The sequence below is a fragment of the Taeniopygia guttata genome, chromosome 1A (assembly GCF_048771995.1).
Source record: "Taeniopygia guttata chromosome 1A, bTaeGut7.mat, whole genome shotgun sequence".
In the NCBI taxonomy this organism is placed as follows: Eukaryota; Metazoa; Chordata; class Aves; order Passeriformes; family Estrildidae; genus Taeniopygia; species Taeniopygia guttata.
The window spans coordinates 54,149,501-54,176,692 of record NC_133025.1 but is presented as its reverse complement, the minus strand read 5'-3'; the positions used below and the strand labels follow the sequence as shown (position 1 = coordinate 54,176,692).

The 27,192-nt window shown below is 40.5% G+C and overlaps 2 protein-coding genes across 12 annotated transcripts in view; both read left to right on the top strand.

Annotated features, from left to right (window-relative positions):
• Positions 1 to 16,970, top strand: part of MYBPC1 (myosin binding protein C1) — a 69,623-nt gene extending 52,653 nt beyond the window's left edge. For 4 of the 10 annotated variants that reach the window (XM_072923482.1, XM_072923480.1, XM_072923487.1 and 1 more), the window contains 9 exons: positions 1,464 to 1,532; positions 2,574 to 2,741; positions 3,233 to 3,321; positions 4,695 to 4,890; positions 5,466 to 5,605; positions 7,680 to 7,839; positions 9,254 to 9,390; positions 10,323 to 10,509; positions 16,252 to 16,970. In XM_072923482.1, coding sequence (XP_072779583.1) covers positions 1,464 to 1,532; positions 2,574 to 2,741; positions 3,233 to 3,321; positions 4,695 to 4,890; positions 5,466 to 5,605; positions 7,680 to 7,839; positions 9,254 to 9,390; positions 10,323 to 10,509; positions 16,252 to 16,352 — 1,247 coding nt within the window. In that variant the 3' untranslated portion in view covers positions 16,353 to 16,970. Of the gene's footprint in view, positions 1 to 1,463; positions 1,533 to 2,573; positions 2,742 to 3,232; positions 3,322 to 4,694; positions 4,891 to 5,465; positions 5,606 to 7,679; positions 7,840 to 9,253; positions 9,391 to 10,322; positions 10,510 to 12,828; positions 12,888 to 14,330; positions 14,371 to 16,251 lie in introns of all 10 variants that reach the window. The other 6 variants (XM_072923483.1, XM_072923481.1, XM_072923484.1 and 3 more) reach the window with 4 other exon arrangements.
• A 4,326-nt stretch (positions 16,971 to 21,296) lies between these two features.
• CHPT1 (choline phosphotransferase 1) overlaps positions 21,297 to 27,192 on the top strand; it is a 21,565-nt gene continuing 15,669 nt past the window's right edge. Inside the window, exon 1 of one of the 2 annotated variants that reach the window (XM_030263200.4) lies at positions 21,297 to 21,676. In XM_030263200.4, coding sequence (XP_030119060.4) covers positions 21,413 to 21,676 — 264 coding nt within the window. In that variant the 5' untranslated portion in view covers positions 21,297 to 21,412. The remainder of the gene's footprint in view (positions 21,677 to 27,192) is intronic. The other variant, XM_030263201.4, reaches the window with a different exon arrangement.

Sequence of the window (27,192 nt, the reverse complement as noted above, 5' to 3'; positions counted from 1 at the left end):
TTCAATATCTTAGTGCCTCTTTTTTCTCAGCCCTGTTCTGCCTTAAACTAATTTTTTCTGTAATGTTTAATAACTCTTTTTTAATTTCAAGATACTTTTTATGACTGTCTATATTCATTCTGCTGTTTTTTTCTCTTAGTTATCTGTTTGTAAACTCATCTATATTTACATCCTCCATTCTTTCATTGTTGTCACAGAAGTAGTTTTCAAGAGAGGTTTTTAGAGTCTTCCTTAACATAACAATCATTAGGAGAAATCACTAGCTGACAATAGAAGACAAAAAAATTATAAAGATAATATAGGAAAATAATGTATCATAAATTTTGGTTTGGCTTTGCAATATTGGTATTTTCATTTAGTCAGAACCACATAACTTGATCAATGTGGTGAATTCTTGGAGTCCTTAACTATGTACTATTCCATGCATATTACTAAAATGGAGCCTCATCATGAGTATCTTGATCCAGCATTGCATAGGTGTGAATAACATGAATATTGACTATATACATATATATATAGAGAGAGAGAGAGAGGCCTAGTTTACAATATCCAACTTTGGCCCTCCTGCTGTGGAGATGTGGAGCAGACCAAATCCTGTTGACACAGGAGAAGTCAGTCCCCAGTAAAGTGTGCTGCTGACCAGTTCTTGTGGGGCATTTGGAGGGCAGCCTGGGGAGCACAGCCTGAGTGCTCCCCATGCCAAAATGTTTATCTGCTTGTAACAGGCTGTTGTACCTGCAGATGATCTATTTTTATAGCTGGTAAATAAATACTTCAGAGAGTTTCTGTTGGCTGAGATCTTTGCCAGTATACTCATCCAGGACCATGCAAAAATACTAGAATAGTATTTTTATTATCCCAAAAATAGCCAGCTCCAGGATTACAGGAAATCCAGGGCAGCGATAATTTGTTCAGGAAGTAAAGCCTTAGGGTTTACATCATTTCTGTCATCATCCATGGGTCTGGTCTTCTTTAATCTTCTATCTATGTTCCTTCAGCTAAATGTGTTCTCTTCCTCTGTTTCCTCCAAGCTTTTTCCAAGACCTTTTTTTCTGTCTCTCTTACTCAGAATTTATCTCTGATTTTTTTATCTCTTCTACGATGTGTTTTCTTCTCCTTCTTCACTTTCTCTCATCATCATTTTGTTTCATTTCTCTCTTCCAAGTGTTCATTTTGTCTCTTTCTTTTCATATTTCTAGGGCTATTCTGGGGCCCAAAAACTCACAGAACTTTATATCCTCCTCTTCTTTCATCCTTTATCTTTCCTGTGGGCATCACATATAATTGTTCTGTATCTAGATGCCCTCTTTCAATCTCTTTCCTCCCTGCAGTCTCCCTAAATATGAGTTCTCTAAATCTGTAAAGCCCAGCAACTATCTTTGCATACTTACTAACAGGAATTGCTAACCACTGACAAAATGCTCCATCTGTGTGAAAGTGGGTGTCTCTGATTAATTTTAAAGATGGATTCTCTCAAGGTATATCGACAGATCTGTCTGAGGATTTGGGGGAGCCACCTTTTAACCTGGAAGGTACAGTATTCCACAAAGGATATAAGTCTTCTTTAATGAAGGAAAAACTCTCTTCATAAAAGTAAAGATAAATTCCTAAATTCCAGTGAATTTTAGGGGCAACAGTCTACGGAATTTTCTGTAGTATAGGTGTAAAGGGGAGGGGGACATATTTAGGAAACAGTCAATGATTGAAATCCTTTTCTGCTGGAAGCTTGAATGAAAACTTAATTCCTAAAAGCAAGACACTCAGTTATGAAAATGTACCACAGCACTACACTCTAGTTCTGCAGGGCTCTCCAGTTCATAACAGTTCTCTTGTCTTGCACTCCTGTGCCCAGGTGCCAGCAGTGTTAGGGCAGTCTGTGCTGGGAGGATGGGGTGGATAAGAAAGTCTGGTTTGTAATTGAAGCTGTTCACAAGACTGTGCTGTTATGATCACTCTACAAATTTCAAGCGACCACCTGGGGGTAGGATTAAAAATCTGAGAATGCTGTAATTATGTGAGCAATTCTGACACAGTCTTCCTTTTTTTTTAAGGCATGAGGAGAGATGGCATTTCATTGCAATGTATAAATATTCTATGTTTCTCTTATCTCTCAGTTATACTTTCAAGGGTACTCAGTACTGGTTGAAATTAATTGCAAAACCCATTTCTCTTCAAGGAAGCTGTTAAAGAAATGATTAGTGCTTTTGGAAATATATTCCTTGTCCCTCTTGTTTTATTCTAGCTGAATTAAAAACTCTAACCAGTTTTCTCTCTGGTACACTTAAATTATAGACATATTCTAATAACATTTATATAATTATATAAAGATATATAAATACATGAATATACAAATACATAATCAGCAGAAACCCTTTAGGGTTTGAAACATTCTTCCTACATATGAAAATGCATCTACATTGTCTTACAGCATAATTAGAAAAACAAAATAGAACTAGTCATTAAAATCTAACTAATCTACTACTGTTCTGTAATTTTCATCATCCATGCTGTGGATGTATTTATAATTCCCTATTCTTTGGATTTGTCCTCTTCCCCTCACTTCTCTAAACCAGCTGATGAATGGATCGTGGCTAACCCAGAGCTGACAGACAAAACGAAGTTTACCATCAACGGCCTTCCAACTGGCTCGAAGATCCTTGTGAGAGTAAAAGCTGTGAATGCTGCTGGTGAAAGTGAGCCCAAGTACCACCCACAGCCTATTTTAGTCAAGGAAGTGATAGGTAAGATCCTGCTGCCTACACTTACCCACAAATACATCCTGTTTCCATACTAATGGGAAAAAAAAATGGGGGGTTTTTTGAGGCTAATACTTACTTGTTATTGGTAACTGATGATATGGCCTTACAAAGCCATTGTGTGGTGGCTAGAAATCAAGAAACTGTCTTTAAAAAATGTCATAATTTTGTTTCATTTCTGAGCTTTTATTTCTCAGTTTTTCAGGGCTTTTTTTTCTGCAGAACTTGAACCTGATGGTAGTTTTTTTAGTTCTTTGATGCTTCCCACCAAATCCTACCATTGTAGCATTTGATATTATAAAAGCTGATGGTGTGCTGGATGCAATGCTGGGGAACCAAGAAATTTAAGACACCTCGCTCATTAGTCACTTCTGGGAATTTTAGACCACACTGTCTCCTTTTTATACTGATGCACACCATGCTGCCTTGGTTAGAAAGGAAGATATGTACTCAACACAAACTTTTGTTTCGTTCAGAACCTCCAAAGATTCGTCTACCAAGACACTTAAAACAAACCTATACTCGAAGAGTTGGAGAAACTGTGAATCTTGTTATTCCTTTCCAGGTAAGAATTAAAAACAATGTCAGAAAAATTATTTTTGCCTTTTTTTTTTTCCTTTCTCAAAAATTTTTCTTGATACTTCTCTTTTGAAGTGATTCCTCTGTAATTTTGGCCAGTGAGCTAAGTTAAGCACATGTGGAAGCACTCTGAAGTACAGAGGTGCTTGAAAGTTTTTGGTTCAATGTCTCAAATAAATTATTTTCAGCCAAGTAATGAATTGGGTAACTCACTCAGACAGACTGATTGGTTATCTGTCATCCAAAGGACACTTAGAAATCTTCACAGCAGGCATTGCACATGAGACAATTGCACAATGCAAAGGGGTTGCTCTGGAAACAGTTAAATATGGGTATCAAGAGTGGAACAGCAGCATTTAACAGCTTCCTTGTCATGAGAAGAAAAATCAGGGGAAGAGCGGGCAGACTGCAACTGTTAAATCCTTGAGATCACAACTGTAATATGACTATTTCTAAAATACATAGCATGTTTTCCCACAGCTTTGTGTTAACCTTCATTCCAGCACCTTTAAACAGCAGCTGCCTCTCTCTTTGTGAGGTCCTTCTTCAGAATAAAAAAATTATGGCAGAATTCATTTCTCTTTCATGTCTGCACATTTTAAGATACTGAGTGGGCATAACTCAGCTTCACAGAGGCTGTTAAAAGCCTCATAAAAGCTTGATCAGCAGTTCACTGCAAGATATATTTCTCTTGAGAAATTAAAGGAATATTTCATGGTTATTCTCTAAGATAAGGTGTTCAAAATGGTGTGAGATTACCCTTTTCAGACAGCATCTGCAAACTGTTTGCCTGTGAAAGGCAAATCCCACGGCAAAGCAGGTGAAATTCACTCTAAGTACCTATATTGGGTACTTAGACACACAAAAAATGGCACACAAAAGAGATCAATCCAGCCTTCCTAGCAGCTATTACAACTTCCTTTGCAATGAAAGGAGAGATTTTAGGATCCCTGGAGGTTGAATCTATTACTTTCCTCTTTCACTGGCAATGTAGAGAATGCAAGCACTTCCAGAGAGTGAAATACTTTTTTTTATATTTTCTGTGGGTTATTTTTTTCTCCCTTTTCTTTTAGAAAACAGGAAATTATTTGTCAAATTTAGCCAGAGGGACAAATGTCCAGTATCGCCAGAAATTGCAAATATTTTCAGTCTCCTAAGCAAAAAAAAAAAGGAAAGGTGAATTTTAGGTGAATTTGTATGATTGTATCTCTAAATGGTATATAATTTAAAAAAAAATTCTGTTTCTTTCAGGACAATTTTTATTTCCTGTCTGGGAAAAATGCAAAATAAACCTGTTCCCTTCTCTTCCCTTTTCTCTCCAAAAAAATAATACAAAAATTGTTTCCTGGCTCCTTGCAGGGGAAACCAAGGGCAAAAGTATCTTGGGAGAAAAATGGTTCTCCGATCGACAAGAACGACATCAACATCCGCAACACGGAGCAGGACACCATCATCTTCATCCGAAAGGCAGAGCGGGGGCACTCCGGGGAGTACGACATGAAAGTGGAGGTGGAGAACTTGGTGGACAAAGCTACGATAGATATTCAGATCGTTGGTATGTTTGGAGAAATGAAAATAAATTCAGCTGTTCCAAGGCTACAGGAAAATGGGAATGCCGACATCTTTCTTGGCATCTCCACGTCCAATTACTTGGCTGTAGATTTGTGGTCTCTCAGGAAATCTCCATACACCATAGCATTGTTGGAATGTGTCAGCCTCTTTTTTTCTCTGTTCAGCCCCTCATGTTTTTGTCTATCCAGGATGCAAGATTTTTCCTGTTGAGTGGTACTCATAGACAGTAATGGTAACAAATTCATAATAAGTTTGTCACAAATGCAGCGTGGAAGAAATCCTAAATGCTGAAAGTAAGAAAGGGAGGAAAGACAAGAAAACACATTTCTTTTTCATTTTTACCATCCATAATAGGCAAAACTGGCAGCACAACTTTATTACATGTACTGTAATTCTGACATGCCTTCTCTTTGAAAAGTTTTATTTTGCAACCACATCTTTCGACTTTTTTTTTTTTTTTTTTTTGGTAAGAAAGAGAGAGAAATCAAACTAATTGGAAGATGTGTGTGGGAAAAAGATAGAGAAAGCAAACAGTAAAATAAGTCATTTTTGTTGCAGATCGCCCAGGCCCACCAGAGGTTGTGACTATTGAGGATGTCTGGGGAGAGAATGTGAATTTATCATGGAAGCCACCAAAAGATGATGGCAATGCTGCCATTACTGGGTACACTATTCAAAAGGCAGATAAGAAGAGTATGGTAAGTAATAAGGAGATGTTTAAAAGCTGGATGTACTCATGAATTCTCCCTTTTAAAAACAGAAAGCTTTACATGCTTAAAAGCATGTAGGTGCACAAAGCACTGATTTATCAGCATTTGAAATATCTCTACAGGGTCCTCTAAAAGCTCTAAAATTCACTAAGCCTAGAAGTAGAAATATTTTCAAATTATTCCAAAGAGAAGGACTAAAAATGGGAAAGATAGGTGGATTTGAGAGAAGAAATTATGCATTTTCCCTTTGCCTCAGGAGAGAAAATAAAACCTTAAAATACTAATTCTGAATTCAGTAGGCTGCTACCAGAACAAAAGTGTTCCATTGCTGCTGTTTTCAAACCTGCAATGTCACACTGTGTAAGTCATTGCCATTCCTTACTACCCATGGCAAAACAGTACATAGGTACTTCTGTAACTGCCCTGAGATTTACAGATGAAAACTGCAATACAGAAATAATTATTATTTTCGTTAAACTAACAAAAATTGTACACTTCTTTAAAAGACAGTAGTCAGATTTAACATTTACTGCAAATTCAAACACTGGAAATCTAGAGCAATATTTAGGTATTTAGGGAGATGCCTTCTCCAAGAAATTAATTTGCTGTCCTCTCCTATCCCCCACATTAATATGTTGATCTCCATCATGGTCTGACCAATTAATTCTTCTTATGCCACTATTTTCCTTCCCATCCTTCTTTTTCTTTCTTTTTTTTTTTTTTTTTCTTCTCCTTCTCTTGAGACTGTAAGAACATGTGGTCTCTAGTACAGTGACCAGAACAATGTCTCCTCTAAACTACTGTGATAAGGAGAAAATAACAACAGCAAGCAGCATCTAGAGTTCAGTGTGAAATGGATCATTCAGGTCACTTTTTCTCCAGGTCACCGTATTTGTGGTGGTGCATTTTGCACTTCTGGCACAGCTAGTCTTCTACAAAAAACTGTTTTCCCAAAGGAACTTTAGCTCTTAAAGCTGACCAAATATTAATGCAAACTGTGGTACAGGGAACTCGGCAAAAGTTCATCTCTAGAAAAGCAAGAAAACTATTTAGGGCAATTGCACTTTATATTAGTTGCATTTTTAGCATTAACCTTTTTCATCTCAGATTGTTGTTTAGTTATTATGTAAGACAGAATTCACACATCCTGTTACTACTGCAAGGCTAAAGCACTAAAAGCCACTTTTTCCATCTTGGCGTTTAGATATCAGAGGACCACAAGCACAGAACTACATTTCTCATGAACTGTGATAGAGAGGGCAGGTTAGTGCAGTGTCCTCTTGTGAGTGCATATTACTACAGAACAGCACATGCTACTGCCTTCCCCACAGGAATGTAGTTTTGTTATCTGCAACTGTGCTTTCTCTGTCAGCAGTGTGGATTTGGAATGAGGGAGCCTACCCTGCTCACACAACACAACCTTTGTAATACTGCAGTTCCTAAAATGAACCCTTCCAGCTGCAACAATTCACTAGGGCTCACCTTCTCTTCAGCCTTCACTTTTCATCAGTGAGCTCTGCTGTACTGCCATCATCACTCATTTCATTATTAATTATTGCTTGCTGCATTCTCTTCAAAGAAAAACCTACTGCCAGAAGCTTGATGATCCTTCCAGTGGATGTCTGGGTGGCACAGGGTGCTGCGGGGAACTCACCCTGTGTGTCTGTGTTGCCACAGGTCCTCAGCTGGGTAATAATTAGCATTGGCTCTATGATTGTAGAAGGTTGATCAAGTGTTTTATTCTATCATTTTATGCTATATTATTATGCTATACTCATTAAGAAACTCATTAACCCTTACTGCTACTCTGATACAGCCTTGATATAATTGGTTAATCCATCTAAACACTATCTAGTGTCTAATTAAGAAATCACCCTTTAGTAAACAAATCTCCATGACACATTCCACATGCACACAACAGCAGGTGCAGCAAGTGGAGATAAGAATTGTTTCTCATTCTTTTCTCTGATTTTCTCACAGCCTTCCCCAGGAAAATGCCTGGGAAAGTCTGTGCCTGCTCCCTGTGGCCAGGGAGCTGCTGCCCCATGTCTGTGCCTTTCAGGAGTGGTTCACCGTGATCGAGCACTACCACCGCACCAGTGCCACCATCAACGAGCTGGTCATAGGCAACGAGTACTACTTCAGGGTCTTTGCTGAGAACATGTGCGGCCTCAGCGAGGATGCAACCATGACCAAAGAGAGTGCTCTGATTGCAAAGGATGGTTAGTTAATTACCCATGCCTCGTCAAGGGGGAGGGGGGTGCTCAGAGGCTGGAAGGCGACTGGAGGTAAAGGCCATATCTCTAAAGCATCCAGAGGCACTCCCGGCCCCAAGCTGAGGTCCAACAGCAAGGGCATTTCCTATTCAGATGTCTTGGTTTGTCCACATAGCTCACAGTCACTGCTTTTAATCAGGACTAGGACATTTCTCCCATGATCTGACATTTTCTATGGTCTTGGATCTCAGACTCAGGTTACCACTGGCACATATGCATTGACAAGAGCTGGAGAGGAGTAAAGCAGCTGCTCTGTTAGAAGCAGTGGGTCACTGCCCTCCTCTGGAGACTTGGCATCAGCTGTGCAGGAACACCCTCCACTTCAAGCAGGATGCAACAGAAAAACATACCCCCTGCTTCACATCTCTTGAGGGTGGGGTTGGGCAAATTCTGATTCTGCAGTCAAAAATCCTGACATTTCAGATGATGTCAGCTGGAAATGGTACTGTAAAATTAAACCCACAAAACTTTTCTATGGAAAGGAAATTCTAAAAACAAATAGCTTACAGGAAGAAAATCAAAACAGTTTGCCTGAAAGGAAGGAATACATGATGCAGAGGACAGACAACCTGTAGAGCCCACACAGCCAGATTGAAAGACTCTGGAGTCATGAACAAGAAAATGGCTCTAGGAATTCTTTTTCAGCACTGCTTACTTGCCCTTCTCATGAGTGCAAGTATCAGGCCTAAGCTGCACTGAAGTTAGTATTAGAGCTTGGATCAGCTTTAAGTGAACAAAGCTGTGTAATGATACCTGTGCACAGGAATAGATGTCTGTCTGTCCAGCCACCTTAAATGCCAGATGAATGTGTGGCTGAAGAGGATTTGTTGGTGGTAATCTCCATTGCAGAGTGAAGATAAACTGGCAGTGAGAAAATACATTTTACTACCATGTTTTTCTTATTCAGAAACTGCATCCATTTAGGTATCTGTATTGTCAGTGCACTGTTTAAAGCAGAATGAAAAATAGATTTTCAGGTACGGGGACCGTTTATAATCAGAACAAACTGAAAAAATAATTGGCAGAGTGAATAAGGCTTGCCAAAGACAGGCATCCTGCAGTACATGGGTTAGGATCCTGCTGTTTAGCAGGGCATACAGACACAGAATGAACATGATTTGTGTGCCACCTGCACAGGAAACAAAGAGAAGCTCACAGACGTCAATGCCATAGTGTGACTGAGGGCTACAGTGACTGTGCAGACCCACCTCCAGCCTCCCCTGCAAGTGCAGCTACTGGAGTCACGTTGGTACCTAAAGCAGTGCAGATCAGAACTGACTCTCTGGAGCCATTTAATGCACTTGGGTGTTTAGCTACCTGCCAATGCTCTTTTTATAAATGTTTCATTTTCCCTTTGTAGGTAAAGTCTACAAATACCCAGTTTACGACGACTTTGACTTCAGCGAGCGGCCGCTGTTCACTCAGCCCCTGGTGAACACATTTGCTGTCGCTGGTTACAATGCCACCCTGAACTGCAGCGTCCGGGGCAACCCCAAGGTACAGCACAGCTCTGACAGCAGTGCTTAAAACACCAGAGAGTTTAACCTGGCAATGAAAATTACATGCCACTTTTACCATTTAACTCATGAGCCAGGCTGAAGGCTAACAGACAGGTGTGGGTTCTAAAGAATACAAAAATAAAGGAGCTGCTTACCTGTGCTACAGGCACTACAATAGTAAATGCACAGGTAACTCAGTGAAGGGGCAGAACCTCAGGAAAAGGCTGGGTTTTGCTGGAACTCTCACTGACAACAGCTGTACAGTTAATATATCAGTTAATATTGTTAATAAAATAAACCCATAATTATTTTGCAAAGAGCTAATTATTCTCTAAGTAAGCACCCTGCAGGAATGCTCTGGGTGCCACGCTGTTTCTCAGACCCACTGCACGATGCATCTTGCATTTTCTTTTGACTTGTATCTTTTTGAGTTCTTTTTTCTGGTGTGAGAAACTGAACTGGCCTGGTAAAATGAGAAATCTGGAGTGCTGTTCACTCTTCGCCTTCACAGTTTCTGACTGCACAAATTACCGTGGAAAAATATGTTTTCCTATTGTTTTAGAGTAATTGGATGTCAAAAGCTAATCGTCAGCTGTTTGGTATAATTACACAATTCTTGTACTGATAACAGGCTTGTACTTATGACTTTAATTAGGTGATAAGGCCTGCACTGAAAAAAAAGTGCTAAAAATCAGATGTATGATGCAAACAATGCTTATCTTTAAGATTTACATTTTCCTTTCTATCACTACTTCATCTATGTTTTATCATTTCTGGATTACTCAGCTTTAACTGAACACCACAAAATAGGGGATAAAATATTTCAGTTCAGATTTGTGCATTTGGACTTTCTTTTTTTGTTGTTGTTGTTTGGTTGTTGCTTCTTTGGTTTGTTGTGGGTTTTGTTGTTTTTTATTTTTTTTACCACAGCCCAAAATAACGTGGATGAAAAACAAAGTGCTCATAATGAATGACCCAAGGTACCGGATGTTCAGCAACCAAGGTGTCTGTACCTTGGAGATCCGCAAACCCAGCCCCTACGATGGAGGCACTTACACCTGCCGAGCAGTCAATGAGCTGGGAGAGGCAGAAGTGGACTGCAAACTGGAAGTAAGAGGTAAGGGCTTTAAAGCATTGCAAACACCCTCTTTGCCTAAGCAGTGTCTACAGAGATGAAAGGATGCAAGGCAAGTGCAAAAGGGAGTTCAACTTTCCTGGATTAAATCAATAGCTCTGTTAGGACAAAATAATACTGGTTGCTTTCTTTTGTTTTGTTTCCATTAATAGAAAAATTTTATAAATTTCAGGTAGTTTAGAATTAACTGGGATACCATGAATGGCTGGATAGGATGACTAATGAATAATCTCAGGACCATATTTTTCAGAAAATTACTTCCTAGGAGAAGATTGGGTCATCTTTAGCTGGATTAATTCCCACCAAAGTCTTTGTTTCAACTGTGGAATAAACTAAGTGTTTCTCAAAAAATTATTCTGAGGTTATAAGTAAGGAAAGTTGCCTAAAGCCAGCTGATAGCAAGTGTCTAACTAAGGAATTCGGAGGGAATTTAGGTGACATCAATATGGCTTTAATTACATTACCTCCATCATGCTAGTCTATATTTTCATTATAGAATGAAAACCACATTTAAAATTTTTATGGATTCCATTGTGTTTAATTTGCATTTCAGTTTCCATTTTCTGTATTTTCTGATGTATCTTGTCCCACAGCTCAGATTTGCCAGCAGGAAGACATTTCAATAAATGTTTGGTCTATGTTAAGTTGAACACTTAAATAATGTAATGTAATGAAAATATGAATAATGTATTTTTTTAGATTTAGTTTTAAGACACTGTCTTTAAAAGGTGATGTCCTCATCCTGGAAGTAAAATTCCTTTCTTTAATCACAATCAAACTTTCTTTTTCACAGCATAACATGAAACTTCACCTGAGAAGGTTGCTTTGTCTATGTTTTTATACTGAAAAGCCAAGTTATGTTGCTAAGTGAACACAGCAGCTGAAGCTTAGCAAACCAGGACAGGCTCAGTGTTTGCTCTAGGCAAATATAGCAAATTACTCTTAAACAGTCAGAGTACAAAGACATCATTACATCTTCTTTCTCTCTTCTATTGACTTACATGTTGATTTATTATCCTCTTAAGTTTCCCAGCCTGTTTGTTCATTTAGGAGGTCTCCCCAGATGACTGCTCACCATGCTGATGCAGAGCAGAGACCTGCGGATTTCTGACTCACTGGAAATGAATTGCAGTGTGTGTGTGTGTGTGTGTGTGTGTGTGTGTGTGTGTGTTTGCTTTCATATGTACAGCTTTAAACTGGTTCAGCTTTATTCCAGCAAGTCAGACTACCAAACTCTGTATTTGTAAGATGATGAGATAGAATTGAATGTTGTCTGAATAAGAATAACAAGCTCAAGGCTCTGCTGCCTATCTGGTGAACATACAAGCGATGGTGCTATTACTACAGACAGTAGGTTTGGCTTACCAGTAAGTCATGCCAGAGAGCTCTATGCCATGCAAGAGTATTTATTGTAGCAAGCTATGTTTCCTTATGCTGGCTAGAATTACTTTTAGCCATCCATCTCTGACATATCAGAGAACATAAATTTACCGTGCTTATATAAATGCTCAGCCCCAAAAGTATCTGAGCAGCCTAGAATTTCAGAGTGTGAATAATATTGGAATATTCTGGCTATGAATATTATCAGTATGCTACAATTTTCTACATTTTAGCCATTTTCTTACACTATTTTGGTGTAAAATTAACCCCCCTAGTTGTTGGTAAACGTAGTGCTCATTCCCTGAAAATGTTTTAGTGATACATGTAAGCACAATTAAAAGAATAAAAACTTATTCTGTCCTCATAAGAGGTTTTTCATGTGCTGATGTTATTTCAGAAATACAACCTTTTGTTCTTTGGTTTTAAGTTTTGCTGAGTGAATTTAAAGATGGAAGTTACGTGACCTACTCAGTACAATTACACATTTAGTGGCTTTGTTTTGTAAGTGTGTTTGTGTAAAAAGTCATGTAATAGATGACTCTCATCTATCTTGAAAGATAATGACATATGCAGAATCTCATTACAAAAAATACTGTATGTATATTTTGAGTTTGTTGAAGTAGATCCCTAAATTTGCCTCTAAAATATCCCATTACAAGCACTAAAAAACTGATTCCTTATCAGATTCACTGAGGGCAATGAAAAGAATCAGATAAAGTGCTGTGCCTCTTTTATAATGGAAAAAGCAGCTTTGGAGAACCTTTATCTTAGAAGTGAAATAAAGGTTGGTGATCACTCTAATAATAAGTTGGTGATAGCAAAGTTGCTGTATAAGAAATTTTATTTTTAAAAGGTGCTAAGATCAACTGGGAAAATTTTCAAATGCAAATAAATACCACTATAAATATTCTAATTCTGCAGTGATCTATCATGGAGTAATTAACCCAGGAGAACCACTCAGCTTGGCGGGGGATAATCAGGTTTATAATGCGCGTACTCCTCTGGACATTCCATTTCATTCCCACCCTCTCTTCCCACATGCAAACACACTTTCTGCATGCAAAGTGTGTATTTCTTTGCTTTTTTTAGATTAAACTAGCTGGAGTCTCATGGCATACATTGTCTATGTCACATGAGAAAAGAAGGCCAAATTAATCAAGAAAATATCCCATCATATGGGTATTTAATATCAGAATTACCAAGGTTTTAGACAAATTTCATAAAAGTAGATGTATCAATAAAGAATTTATTTAATTACTGTGAATATATGAGACCACAACACTTAGATCTTTCCAGGAAAAATATGCATTTCAAATAACCCAGTTCTCATTTAGTTTGTAGAATTACTGAAAGACCAGCCGTATCATAAAGTCATTTGCTGCACTTAAAAGGTATTCTTTATAGCAGATTACTCTTTGGTTACAAATTAGTGCTCAGAATGATTATCCAAGCTTGAACTTAATCAACCAATTTTAAGGATGAAATCTTGATTCAATTACTTACAAGAAGAAAATTTTGCTTCATTTACTTCATTTCTTCTAGAGCTTATTTTATTCAAGTTCATTTGGACTCAGAAAATTTGAGTCCTTCTATAGAAATGTCTTTTTCCTTGCAATCTTGCCCAGGTTCAGAATATTAATAGTGCAGTTTTTAAATGACAGATGCCCAGAACTGGTCTGCATTTTATTATGCATCCAGACTTATGATTTCAGTCCTAAAACATGTTATGAAACCAGACTGTATAATGTTTCTGCAGCTTTTTGAACTATTGAGGTATTTTTCTTAAGAGGCTACAAATAGGTAAAAAGTTCAGTGCTTTTATAGACATACACATAGATAAGTGAATATAAATGGGTGTTTTATAGAGTCAAAATGTTTAATTAAAGGTAAGGGCTCCTACAGAGTAAACAGCATGCTTTAGTAATGTAAATATGGATATATGACCAAGTACATACTATAGTGCACAGGTATATAATTAGTCTGTACTTGATTATTTTGCCTTACAGAGTTTCAGCATATATATATATATATTCTTTAGTGTTATGTGTGTGCCTTTTTTTCTTCCCCCAGTGGAAAATACTATATATATATATATGTGTGTGTGTGTGTGTAGCTTCTTTGAAGTTACATTTGGAAACTTTTATCATCAATAGAATTTGGTTCCAGTCTATACTTGAGACTAATTAGAAGTTTTTATAGTTACTTGTACCTATTAATCTAGCTTTTACATATTAATGATAATTTTGAAGTGGAACTGGATCCCTACCTTTTACTCTTCATGTGCTTCTATTCCCACATATTTTACATGACTAAGGATTAAATTATCACTTTGACATAATTGTAATAATAATTTCACTCAACATTTTCTCTCCACTTTTGTGTTTGCAATTAAATTGTTACTTCTCTTTCTCTCTCTCCCTTAGTTACACAGTAAGGAATTTTGAATGTATATTGTCATCTAAGGTAAGCTTTCATATGGTTCTTGCATATGAAGCTTATGTCTGTTTATAGTCATACAATGTCTGCCTAGTATGGCATGATTTTCATTATGTCACTTAATGAAAATGTCTTTATAAGTTAGCAGCATGATGGTTTTAAGGCACACAAATTCAGATTTTAGTAATTGCTTGTTTCAGTAATTCTTAGTAGTACATCCCATACCTTCTAATGGTGCATGTTTGAATGGAATTTAACAGTGCATGACTTAGCATGATTAACAAGCACAAATAAAATGCAAGTAATAAAAAGAGCATTATGTATTTACAGCAAGTTATTTTTTGTAGGAATATGCCTCTACATAAACAAAATATTTATTGCAGCGTTAACTTCTTTTAAAAAGAAATTATTCGTAGCACAACTTGCACTCCATGAGCTGAAAGAATTGCCAGAAAGCTGAAAGAATGCCAAAAAGCATGCCTTTTTTTTTATTTTTGGTCTGTTTTGTGCATCTTCCTAAGGTTGGGGGCGAACACTTCTCCCGCAATGATGACATTAAATGAGAAACCAGTCTCATAATCACTAGTAACTAATAGCATTTTAATTGAATAATCCTTGTGTTAATAAAGATTATAAGTTCTTAAACATCAGTACTTGGCATAAATGTTGTATGTAAGTATCAGCTCAATTGCATTTAGCTGAAGCATTCAGACAGTATTATCTTTACCCTGGCAATGTACTTTTGCTTTAAAGCTTTTGCTGTGTCCCAGAAAAAGCTCAGAAGGTAAGTACAGTGGATGGTTTGCAACTTGCAGAACACAATATTCATGCAGATTTGTAAAGGGAACAGTAATGGTATATAGCTTTCTTAAAGCAATTTATACCCTTTGTCTGGAGAAAGGGCAGATTCTAAAGTTTTTAGCAAAATATTTATCTTTTTTCCAAACATCATCTGATTTCAATGAAACTAACAGAAATACTGGTGCTGAATTTCCATGGCTTTTATATCAGTGGCACTGGGCATCCAAAACCACTATGGGCAACATGTGCCAGGATCCCACCACTTTCACAGTGAACAATGTCTTCTTTCTATCTAATCTACACCCACCCTTTTCCAGCCTGAAGCCAGCATCCCTTGTCCTATCACAACAGGCCCTTGAAAAAAGTCCCTCTCCAGCTCTCTTGTAAGCTTCCTTTTGGTACTGGAAGGTGCTCTGAGGTCTCCCTGCAGCCTTTCCTTCCCCAGCCTGAACAGCCCCAACAAGAAGTGAAATTTTGAAGTGAATTTAAAAGCAAATCTAGAATGATTCCTCAGATTTCCCCAGCAGATGAAAATTTCAGCTTTCATCATCTCTCTCTCTGGAGACTATATCTGAAATCCTGGCTTTTTAAATGTGAAAATTCTTTCAAGGATGTCATCCCACTTGTAATTTTCAAGCAACATGGTAAATATTTTGCTAAATACCTAGAGACCACTTTAAGACCCAAAACTAGAATAAATTTAATATCTCTGCATGTTTTCCACAACTCATCCTGGTCAGTGTTTTCTATATTGTTCCCCCTGCACTGACTTCCATCTTTGACCATGCTCCACCCAGCACGATGGAAAGCCAGGAGAGTTATTTGAAGTGAAGTTTATCATAAGCTGTTGCATGTGGTGAGATAAATGACTGAATATATGATACCCGAGAAGTGAAATTCACCCTGCACAAGAGGACAGGAAAGGTCTGTATACCAATTTAATAATGGGCAGATGTCATACTGGACTTTTGAGCAGGGCTGAATTTTACCACATCTCAATGTAACAGGGACTGACTAAAACTTGTCACTTATGCCAGAGAATAAAGGTACAAAGCTGTTGCTCCAGGGACCTTCAACCTGAAGATTACCTGTTTTCCTTGTTTGTAGGTGGGCTTTCATTCTTCAAGCTATTAATGGATGGAGTGCCTCCGCATATCATTGACTCATATATGCGTGAAGTGCAGGCAGACAAAACTGAAGGGAAGTGAGAGTCCGTCCACAGTGCTTCCTCCCACTGCACTGGAAGCTGGTAGCAGAATAACTGCATTTTAGTTCCCGCAACAACAGAAAAACATGTGCGGTGGGGGATTTTATGACTTTTTTTTTCCTTAATTGTCCTTTTGTTTTCCCTACCTGCTCTTACTGAAAAGAAAGAATACGCATGGATTGCTTTGAGGTTGAAATGAAATGAACTGAAGACAACACACGTTTTGTAATGTTCAGCTTTATTTTCTGTTTGATATCGTGTTCTGTTTTTTAATGAGGAAAGAGGGGAAGCTGTGTAACAAACATAAGGAGGCAGTCAGTCTGTACTCAATGGTACAAAGCATATCTTTCTCAGACTGGAAGTACATGGATTAGCCAGTAGATGTGCAATAAGATCCTTGGAATACATACCTCTAATAATGTATCTTATTCACCTGAGAATTCTTTAACAGAATATGGTTTTACTATAATGTAACTAATGCATATGTAATTAATGATCATTTAAGCTGAACATATCTTCCTATAGAAGTTTTGATTTCCTAAATCCAACCCATCAGTCTCTCAACTTAAGTGAAATTGTTTTATTTAATGTACAATAAACATGAAGTGTTTAAGATCGATTAAGTTCTTGTTTACTTTTTTCTGTATCATTTTACCACATTTCTTGTTTTATTTCCACTTACAATAAAGCAGGAACTTGTGCCCACCATGTGGAGTGGAAAGCAGTATCAGCAGTCACCTAACCCAGTGTGCTTACACCTTAAGATACATGACACAGAATGTGAGGGGAGATAAATACTACCAACACATACAACTTTTTATCTGTGCATTTTTCACTATTTTAAATGTGATAAATGCCAGCCATGATGGCTTTCACCATTCTGGATCCACTCCCTTTCCCCAGTAATTCATGGAACTCTTGTAGCTATCACATCAGAAAAAGGTTTCAGACATAGCACTGATGAGTTCACCATGCATGGCAAAAGTGCCTGAGATAAGGTGGAATGGCTACATTTCTTCTCCAGCTCCAGCATCATTAACCTCCAAGTTCTTTAGGAGAGGGGGTGATTGTCCTGGAGTCTCTAGCAAACCCTGAAACATGTGAGACACAAGGTCACACATATTTTGGCCAGGTTGTCAGTTCCCTATTGCCCTGGCATTTATTTACCAGTTCTCACTCTGGCTGTACAAATAGGGCAGGTTATGTGCTCACTGGCTAATGACTGATCTCCAATTAAGGTTTATAAAGATAAGGGCCTACTTAGACCAGAAGTACATCACAAGATGTTTATTTGATGTCAGTGCATTTTTCAAACATTCAGCAATTGGTAAATATGCAACAATAGAAGAATGTGTTACTCTGAACCACCACATCTGAAGTGGTGTTTTTGCAATTGTGCTCCCCCTTCTTTTACTTTGGGGATCTGAGTGCATTTTCTCACATTGTTCTGTAAAACTTACTCTGAGAGATGATAGATAGATAGATAGATAGATAGATAGATAGATAGATAGATAGATAGATAGACAGATTCTTTTTCTTTTCTCCCTTCTTTTTTCTTTGTGATTTCTTCTGCAGGGAAGCAATTCTGCATTCCCAGTGATCCTGGACACCCCTCCACACCCCACCTGCATTTCACTTTGCTCCTGCCCAAATCAATCCTCTTCTATACATTCACATCTACTAGAAAATAATTTAATACAGGATTAATAATTTCTGTTTATTCTGTATCTCACCAGTGAATTGAGACTCCTTCCATCTATTTTGAAGCACAGAAAGCTGCAGGAGAGGTCAGTTTGATTAAATGCCATAGAGGTTTAAGCATTTAAGTACACGACCCTCATTTAAAGTAGTATCAATCTGCTATAGTCAGCACCAAAAGCTACAGTTATTGTGAGTTTGTGTTTGTCAGTAAGCCCAAAAATGAAGCACACAGCCATCTGCACTTTGTATGCATAATGTGTACAGCTTCAAGGTTACATTTATCTGCCTCCTCAGTCTTAATACATAACACATAATAACCTGGAAGCCAGCACAACCTCAGCTTCTGCGGGCTCTCTGCGGATGGAATTAGCTACTCTAATTTCTCCCGGCTGCCAGCGTTGTTAAACAACAAGCTGAACTAAGCTCCTTTTCCCTGTGAGAACAGTAAGCGTTGTACTCGGCTGCCCTCAATTCCTCCCCCCTTGCATCGCCCAGCATTTGCCATTGGCCGTCCCTCGGGCTGGGGACACACCAGGCTGAGAGGAACGGGCATTAACCTGCTCTAAATCCAGACTACACCGAGCAGCCACCACTCTGGATTAAGCGTTAACCGACTTTCAGAGAAATGATTCGATGGCATTGGACAGGACAGAGATTTCTAGTGATTTAAAACAGGCTGCAGCACCTCATCTGGAGATTAACAGAACGTGAAGTTTTGGTTTATGACAATTTGCCCTATGGGATTCTCCAGAAATGATGTTTAGTGGATGTAATAGTGACCAAATCCAAAGAGTTAGGAAAATGCTAACGAAATCTGCAGTTAATATCAGCTTAGGAAAATAAAGAGGCATCGAGGACAGCAACTACAGGAAAAGCAACTTAGAGGGAACAGAAGCAACAGAATATCATGCTGTAGAAGATGTGACATAATGCTCCAAAGAAATTTCTCCAAAGCTACAGGGATTTCCAGGTAATTAGTGAACCTGAAGGAGACCTAGGAGTAACCTAGGAGGACAGCAAATGCATGTAAACACACATACACAGACACACAAATATGAATCAAAGTTAATTTTAAAAAACTTTACTTATTTTTAATGATGCCAGAAGACAATATTTGGTCTTCTCTTGGCTTTCATTTGCTTTTTTTGCCCGTGGAAGGCTATTTGGCATATAAATGTAGAAATACAGCTCCATTCTCAAACTGGTATATGTGGATCTTGTTACGGGCACTGCAGTTACCATTTGCATTGAAATAGCACAGCTACTGCCAGCACACTTATCCCTTACTGAAAACAATCTCACAAGTATAAAGGAGAGGAAGAAAAAAGAGACAAGTGATCTTTAAAAGATTACTTAAATTGGGATATACTGTTAATAAGGTCTTTATGGAGAGTCAGAAATTTTTAAAAATATTCCTTTTATAAGAAATAGTTCAAGTTTCCTGAACTTCCTTTTAGGTAGAAAAAGAAAAAAATGTAATATTGGTACCTTTTACAGAGCATTGTGAAGGGCTCTTACTTTATGAAAATCTTCTGTTGCATTTTGAGATTCTGGAGCAAAAGGCATTCTATTTTAAGCACAGTGTACTTACTGCCACTTGACTTTCATGTCCTGGTTTCCTGACTGACAGGTAAAGCTGCTGCTTTGGAAGCAAAACTATCTTGAATGCTGAGGAAGCACTAGAAGACTAAACACACTGGACTTAAAAGTCTATGTTCCCTTATTCTATGGTTTGTTGATGAATACTTTTGAAATTAAAACAAACCCCAAGTCCAGTGATAAATTCAGTAGGGAAGCTGTTTCTTCCTTTAATGTGGCACTTGCTTTTATGCCAATTGCTTTCCCCTCCACTTCTTTCCTTAGTTTCTCTTCTTTTCCTCCATGTTTCCAAAGAGCAATCTCTCCATAAATACCAGTTCTATTATGCTCATTGACCACAGTGATGCACAGGATATTAAACAAAACAGAGTTTGACCTTCTTCCAAATGTAGCTATTCCAGTGGGCTGGGGATCTGACTGATTGAGAATCTGTCATATTTCCCTTCTGCCATTCTCCAGCTGGCTGTAACTGGACCTTTCTTTACTATGTTATATGTTACCTTCTGTTCTGCTAGCAGGTCCTATGCCCTCTGCTTTGGCCTCTGATGACAATTGCTGCATCATACTGTTTTCAGTGAACTGTAAATTAAATCAGCTGATGAATGACATAGCACATAGCACATAGTGGGATTCGGAAACCACCATTTAACATGTGTCAAGCATTCCTGACTCTTGCAGTAGAGAAACCTACTCGAACACATAATAACTTTATCAGTTTAAGTGAATCAGCTCACTTTAAATAACAGGAAGCTGCTCTGTCCAGGAAATTGCAGCATCTGGACAGAAAGCTGCACCCTCTGGCTCACAGTGAAGTAACTTAAAAAGAGAATTTCTGATACTGAGAAGATGCCATTGCAGGTTGTATTTTTCACTTTCTACTACAGCTACACAGCTTTTCTTTCCTTGGCCTCATTCAGAAGCCACACATCTTCCTGGAGACTCGGGGATACATCTAAAATCCTTCACACGACCAATTCAAATAATTTGATGTGTCACAATTTCTCAAAAGGCACATTTGCTTTGAAGCACCCTAAGCAAGTCAACGATGTAGAGCAAGTCGTGTGTAACAGCGTGTGCAACTGCTCCAGATCATGTTAGGACCAGAACTCCCCAAGTAGTGAGTCCCCTCCGGGAGGTGGAAGGACCCTTGGGTGATGCAGTGGGGTCACCTTCCCGCAGGCACGGCTGCCCTGCTCTGCTGGCAGCGGGGAGGTCAACTGCTGCTCAAACCCTGCCTTTATGTTTTGCTCCAGCAAAAATCCTTCTGGCCACCTGCTGTCTGCACCTCCGCTGTGGCCACTATGTGCACGATAACACTTGTGAAAGGGGAGTAAGCGGAACGAGGCAAGGCGCGGGTGAGAGCGGCACTCGTTCACCCCGCCGAGATGAGAGGGGCGCGCACGGCCGCCTCTCCCCGGGGCAGCACCGACCCCGGCACCCGCGGCGGGACGGGCCCTGCCGGCCGCACCCCCGCCCCGACCGAGCGCTTCCCCGCCGCCCGGGCATCCCCAGCCCCGCAGGGCGAGGCGGGGCCGGCGGAGCCGCGCTCGCTCCGGGGCTGGGGCCGGGAGAGCGCCGCGCACTCGGGGCGATGGAGCCAAAGCCGAGCCGGGGGCGAGGGTGTCCGCCGCGCGTTGCCGAGGCGGGGGCGGCCGCTCCCCTCGGCCAAGCCGCTGTTGGGCGTCGGCCTCTTCCGCCGCTGCCCCCGGCTCGGCTCAGCCCCGCCCCGAGCGGCGGCGGCGGCTCCCTGACCCCGGTGCCATGCGCCCCGGTGGTGCGGGCATGGCCGTGTCCTGGGCGCTGCCCGCGCCCCTCAGCCCGGCGCAGCTGAAGCGGCTGGAGCAGCACCGCTACAGCGCGGCCGGGCGCTCGCTGCTGGAGCCGTGGCTGCAGCCCTACTGGGGCTGGCTGGTGGAGCAGGTCCCGCGGGGGCTGGCGCCCAACGCCATCACCATGGGCGGCCTCCTGCTGAACTGCCTGACGGCGCTGCCGCTCATCGCCTGCTGCCCCAGCGCCACCGAGCAGGTACCGCCCGACGCGGCTGCAGCCGGGCCGGGGGCCGCGGCTCGGCCGGCAGTGCCCGGAGCCGGGGCCGTGCCCGGAGCCGGGGCCGTGCCCTGTCACTTGGGGCTCCCCGCAGCCACACGCGTGGCCCGCCCCTCGGCACGCAGGGCTGAGGCAGCGCTGCGGGGTTGTCCTGAGGAACGGGGGGAGCGGTGACGCGCAGCTCGCCCTTTGGGGCAGCAGGGGTGAAGCTGGAGATAGGTGTTAAGGCTGGAATGCCAAAACGCTGTAGGGATCTCGTGGAAGGACGAGGTGCACTGCCCAGAGGGCGCCGAGCGGCTTTGGTGTGTGGGCGCTTGGCCTGCTCTGCACGCTGTGCTGCGAAGGGCGCAGCCAGGCTCACCTGGGGCGCGGGACCCCCGCCTGCCCCACGGCCCATCCTGCATTCCATGGGCGTGCCTCTGGCTGGGAAGGGAATGTCCCCTTCCTCAAGAGTGTGGTTGTCACACACGTGTCATGATAGAGGGTGCGGGATGTGCCCAGGGGCAGGGCAGGGCTGGACCCACGAAACACAGCTGATGCCACCTGGGCATCACAGCTGCGGCTGGGTTGGGTGGCAGATGCGGCAGATGCGTTAGCTGACAGCTGCTCAAATGTATCCCTCCTTGTGTTTAATTTAATTGCTTTAACTTCTGGAGGGAAAACAGGCTTGTTAATGTGGGCTGGCTGGTGCTACTCTCACTTGACTTGCAGTGCCTACAGTTTCTCAGTCAATTTCAGGAGCTCCATCAGAGCTTCCCAGCCTGTTGCAGGTTTCCCTGTTGCAGGTAGAGTCTTTATGGTAAAGTAGAAAATAGCAGGGGGAGTTGCTTTATGTGGGTAAAATACCTTGAAAGGTGGCCATTGTTTTTCTTGTGTTCTGATGGGCTTAAATTCTAACAGCAGAGGTCGGCAGTTGGTTGGGACTTTTTTAATACCATAGCTTTACCCTGGTGAGTGTTCTTGTCATAAGAACATTTCTTTTTCTCTGGTTGCTTTGCCCTTAGTATTAGTATTAGCAGAGGTATTTGTGGCAGACATATCAGGAAACTGATCCAGATCGAAATTAGCTTTGGTTTGGTCTCACCCTAATCACTCCCCTGATACACATCACCAGGTAGAGGCACTCAGGCAGTAGAAGGGAAGACAGAGGTGACAGTGAATGGTTGGAAATTACAGATGGTCTTCTAGTCCCACTTTCAGAATTAAAATGCTTGTACACTCCTACCTTTAGCTTTGTTCTGTGATGAAAATATCAGTTGTGTCAGCTATATAAATACTCATTTTAGCTTTTTCTCTTTGTTACTCAAAACTAAAAAGCAGAAAGTTAATTTCACTAAAGTTACTTTTCCTTTGAGGACTCTTGTACAAAAAGAAAAAAGCTCTGTTGCAGGTATCCAGGGAATTATTCATTCCAGGAAGTCTTCGGATGGGTTTTAGGAACTTTTCTGTTTGAACTGTTTAATTTTTTTTTTCTTTTTTGAATTGTGGAAGCTGGATTTTATAAGAAAGTATAGTTTGGACTATACTTTCATGTTCTGATATCAGTACATCCTTTATAAACATGCAGTGTGGATCTAGTCATATCCTGTTGTTTTCTTTGTTTATTGTGAGAATAGCCCTGATTTTTCTATTGCTGCATCACTTAGAAGCATCATTATCCCTCCAGCTTGTTTAATGACTCAGCTTGTCTTCCACCTTAGTTGAGGTCATGTTTCTGGATGCCTTTTTGAAAAAGGTAAAACTGCTGCAACACGGACAGGTGCTGCATGCACTGTTGTAGTAGCTCCTTTGTAGTTTTGACTGGGATGTGTAGGCTGTAAGGGATGGGTGGAACTGACAATTATGTTAAATACGGTTTAAATCACAGACTGAACTAATACTGTAGTGCACTTCAACAGCACCTCTTTCCATCATGAACATGTCTTGATCACCTGATGGACAAACATCCATTATTTATAACATTGTTATAGTCTCACAGGTGGGAGTACTGAATAGAAAACTTGGATAAAGTCACAGGCAGGTTTAGGTTTTGGTTTTGGGGGTTTTCTTTGAGTTGGTTTATGTGGTGGTTTTTTTTTTTTATTCCCTAACCAATCTTAAGTGGGCCATTTTGGTTAAGCACAAAAGTCTTGATGTTTGTACAAACCATCCAAAACAAGTAAGACTGGTAGTTTAAATCCCTCAGAGAGCAGCTGCTAACAGATGCTTTGAAAGGAGATCTTTCTCCAGTATATATATATATATATATATATATATATATATATATATATATATATACCTTTCCAGCTGTCAGAAGACTGGTTTAGCAGTCTCTTTGCAAAGGATTCTGTTTGTGTTACTTATTAGAAAGCAACTGACAGATCTGTTTCCCCACAGACACTTTCCACCTCGTGATACTGCTTTTTGAATTAGTTGTTCTGCACCTGTTTATACTTTCCATTTCCATTTTGTCCTATTGCTGTGATTTCTGTGATGTCATACTGCTTATTCCCATCCTCAATGAAATTAATGTCTCAAACCACAAAATGCTCTTTTGTTCTCCTAACATGGAGCCGTTATTTCCCCATACACTATTCTTTTTATCTTCATCAGTATTAGTAGCCACTAAAAGCCAGTTTGTTACTGACTGGCACAGTATGTTTTGGAATTACAAAATATTGTCTGCTTCAGTGATGTTTCCTTGCCTAGCAGGAACATGGGTTTTATATCATTGTCTCCTGTAAGTGCATGTTTCGACACAAGCTTTCTTATTTACAGCTAAGCCATTAGCAGGTTGCACCCCTCAGGCATTATTGTAACCATGATTCACATGCACATTTTTATTTTCCTAATCTCTGTAATTTAGGACAGCAATCTGTAAAAACAGTATACATGTGTGGTGGTGGAGAGGACACCACCTGTACATTTCATGTTGTGTGGAGCGCTGAAATTGTTTTCACTGTGTCTGCAACCTGGGCTCTGTTCCTATTTTTTCTCTCTTTTTTTTTTTTTTTTTTTGGACACTCATTATGATATATTTAGGAATGAAAACTCTTGCTGACATTTGACATTAAGTAAGAACAGTGTATATCTGATGCATTAGAATGTGAAAGGAGCACTTTTTAGGTGAGGATTTCTATTTCATCCCCACCATAAGACAGTGAATTGTTTTGCTCTACTGCTAGCAGACCACTCTGAAGCAGCTAGTCAGTTCATGGCTTTGCAGGGGAATCTTGCATATCCTTCCCCTTCCTGAGGAAAACAGGAAGAAAACATCATTATGTTCTTAAAAAGGAGAAAGGAAACTCTGATCCTCTGCTCTCCTGATGGTTGCTTGTGCAGGGGTCTAGCTTTGGTAATCTTTCAAGATCAGCCACAGGTCTCTCTAAAATCATAAAATAGCTGGTGGAAGAGACCTTTAAAGGCCATCCTGTCCAGCCTCTCTGTCATCAGCAGGGACATTTTCAGCTAGATTGGGTTTCTCAGAGTCCTGTCCATTCTGCCTTCGAATGTTTCCAGGGATGGGGCACCCACCACCTCTCTGGGCAACCTGTGCCAGTGTTTCATCACCCTTCATATATGTAATCTAAATCTGCCCTCTTTTATAAAGTCATATAAGTGTAGAATGGTTTGAGAAGCTAGAATTTCAGACAGAAGTGCATGCTAACTGTAATTATTAGATTGTATTGAATTATAACTATTTGAAAATTAATCTTGTAGCACTTACAGCATGGTCTAAGCAAAGAACTGGGAACAGAGGAATGCAGGAAGAGAAAAGGATGGATTATGGATTTGCTTTTTGGGCAGTAATAGGAAAAGGGGTCAGGAGCCCAGGGGTTCTGCAGAGAGCTAAAGGAAGGGAGGGAGGCTTGTGGTGGCTAGCTCTGTAGGATTGTTCAGGAAGTCGTGTAGTGAGTTTATAAAAGGGTTTCATACCTTGCTGAAATGTGCTGTTTAGAAAGCCATGTATCTAGGGAGACCAAAAATCAGGGAAGGGTCTGAGTGCCTTCACCTGGCTCTCCTATCAGCTGTTTGGAGGGAGAGGAACATTCATGAGATGCTGTCTCTGCTTTTCTGTCTCTCTCTTTAAAAAAAACAACAGCAAACTCAAACAAACAACTGAACCACCTTTAAAATGAAAGAGGCCTGCCAGAGGGCAGAATGAGGGAAAGATATTGACAGTTGTGATATTATGTAAACAGCAGGGACACAGCTGAGCTTTGTGGGAGAGAAAGTAAAGTAGAAAAGAAGTTAAACTGGAGTAGCTGGTATGAACAGGGCACGTGTGTGGAGGGGGAGAGCATGGAGGAAAAAGCATTGCCTGACTTGGAAAAGAAATGTGAAGCACTGAGTAGAGTGTGAAATTCAGCCAAAACCCGCAAGAGGGTAACAGACCAGTTGTGAATGGGAGAAGGAGGTTATTTGGCATGCAGTAAGAAGGTACAGGAATCCTGACACAGAAGGGTGGGAGCTCTCTCAGACAGGGCTTGTTGGAAAGATGAGGATGCTAAAGGAATGCAGAGGGTCCTTGGCATGCATGAAATGCACTTACTTGGACTATGGTATGATTATTTGATTATTTTTTTCATCCATGCTGTCTTCCCTGCTGTAGTTGAAGTTTGAACAGCCTCTTCCCTCTTCTTGCTATTAGTACAATTGCACAGTGCTTTGTGCTGAACAGGAGGGGGGGAAATGATGCATGTTTAGGGGGTAGAGGATGGGAGAAGTCCAGTCAGAATGTCTCCCTCTATTCTGGATCTGATCCAGAGATGTGCCAGGTAAACTAGGGCAACACTATTAGGCGTGGATTGAGGAAGCGAGATTATGGCTAAACGTGATGAGTAATTAAGGAACTGAATCTTTAAATACTGCAGAAGCTTGGCCTGTTGAATTCTTTAGATTTGAGAGCTGTGCTTGAAATAATTTCTAGAGGTTTCCCTGACACATGTAGTCTTTTGCAGATGTCCATGCTCTTTTGTGGGGTGGAATCATGGGAGCAGAAGAATGCCTGCTGTTCAAGTCCCATTTTTTCCTGAAGGAGAGGCATGTCACACAAACCTGTTGAACACTACATGTACATGGCTTTCTTTGACATGCTCTGGGTTAGCAGATGACCAATTCTACTGTATCCAATCTGTGTGTGACAGGATTCTGGGGTTGTAGTATCTTCAGACACCCCTTTGAATTGAAGCAGAGAAACATCCCCCTCTCCCTCCCTGTCTCCCTCCACTCAGGTTTCTGTTCTCTTCTAGTCCTGTGAGAATAGCACCTAGGTCTGGCCAAATAATACATTTGCTTGGGCAGGATATAACTTTGGGCAGAGATAATAAACACCTCATCAGTGAAAAGCTGATGATTATTGGGAGCCTCCTGACCTTTCTGCTTAGCCATGTCAGTGTTCTCAGATGCTCCTACTTCTCTAATTTGAAAACTGCTTGGGTCTAGTGTGGGAAGCCATCAGGGGACATCTCTAAATGGACAGCCAGGCACATGAGAAGGCAAAGGAGACAGCAGCA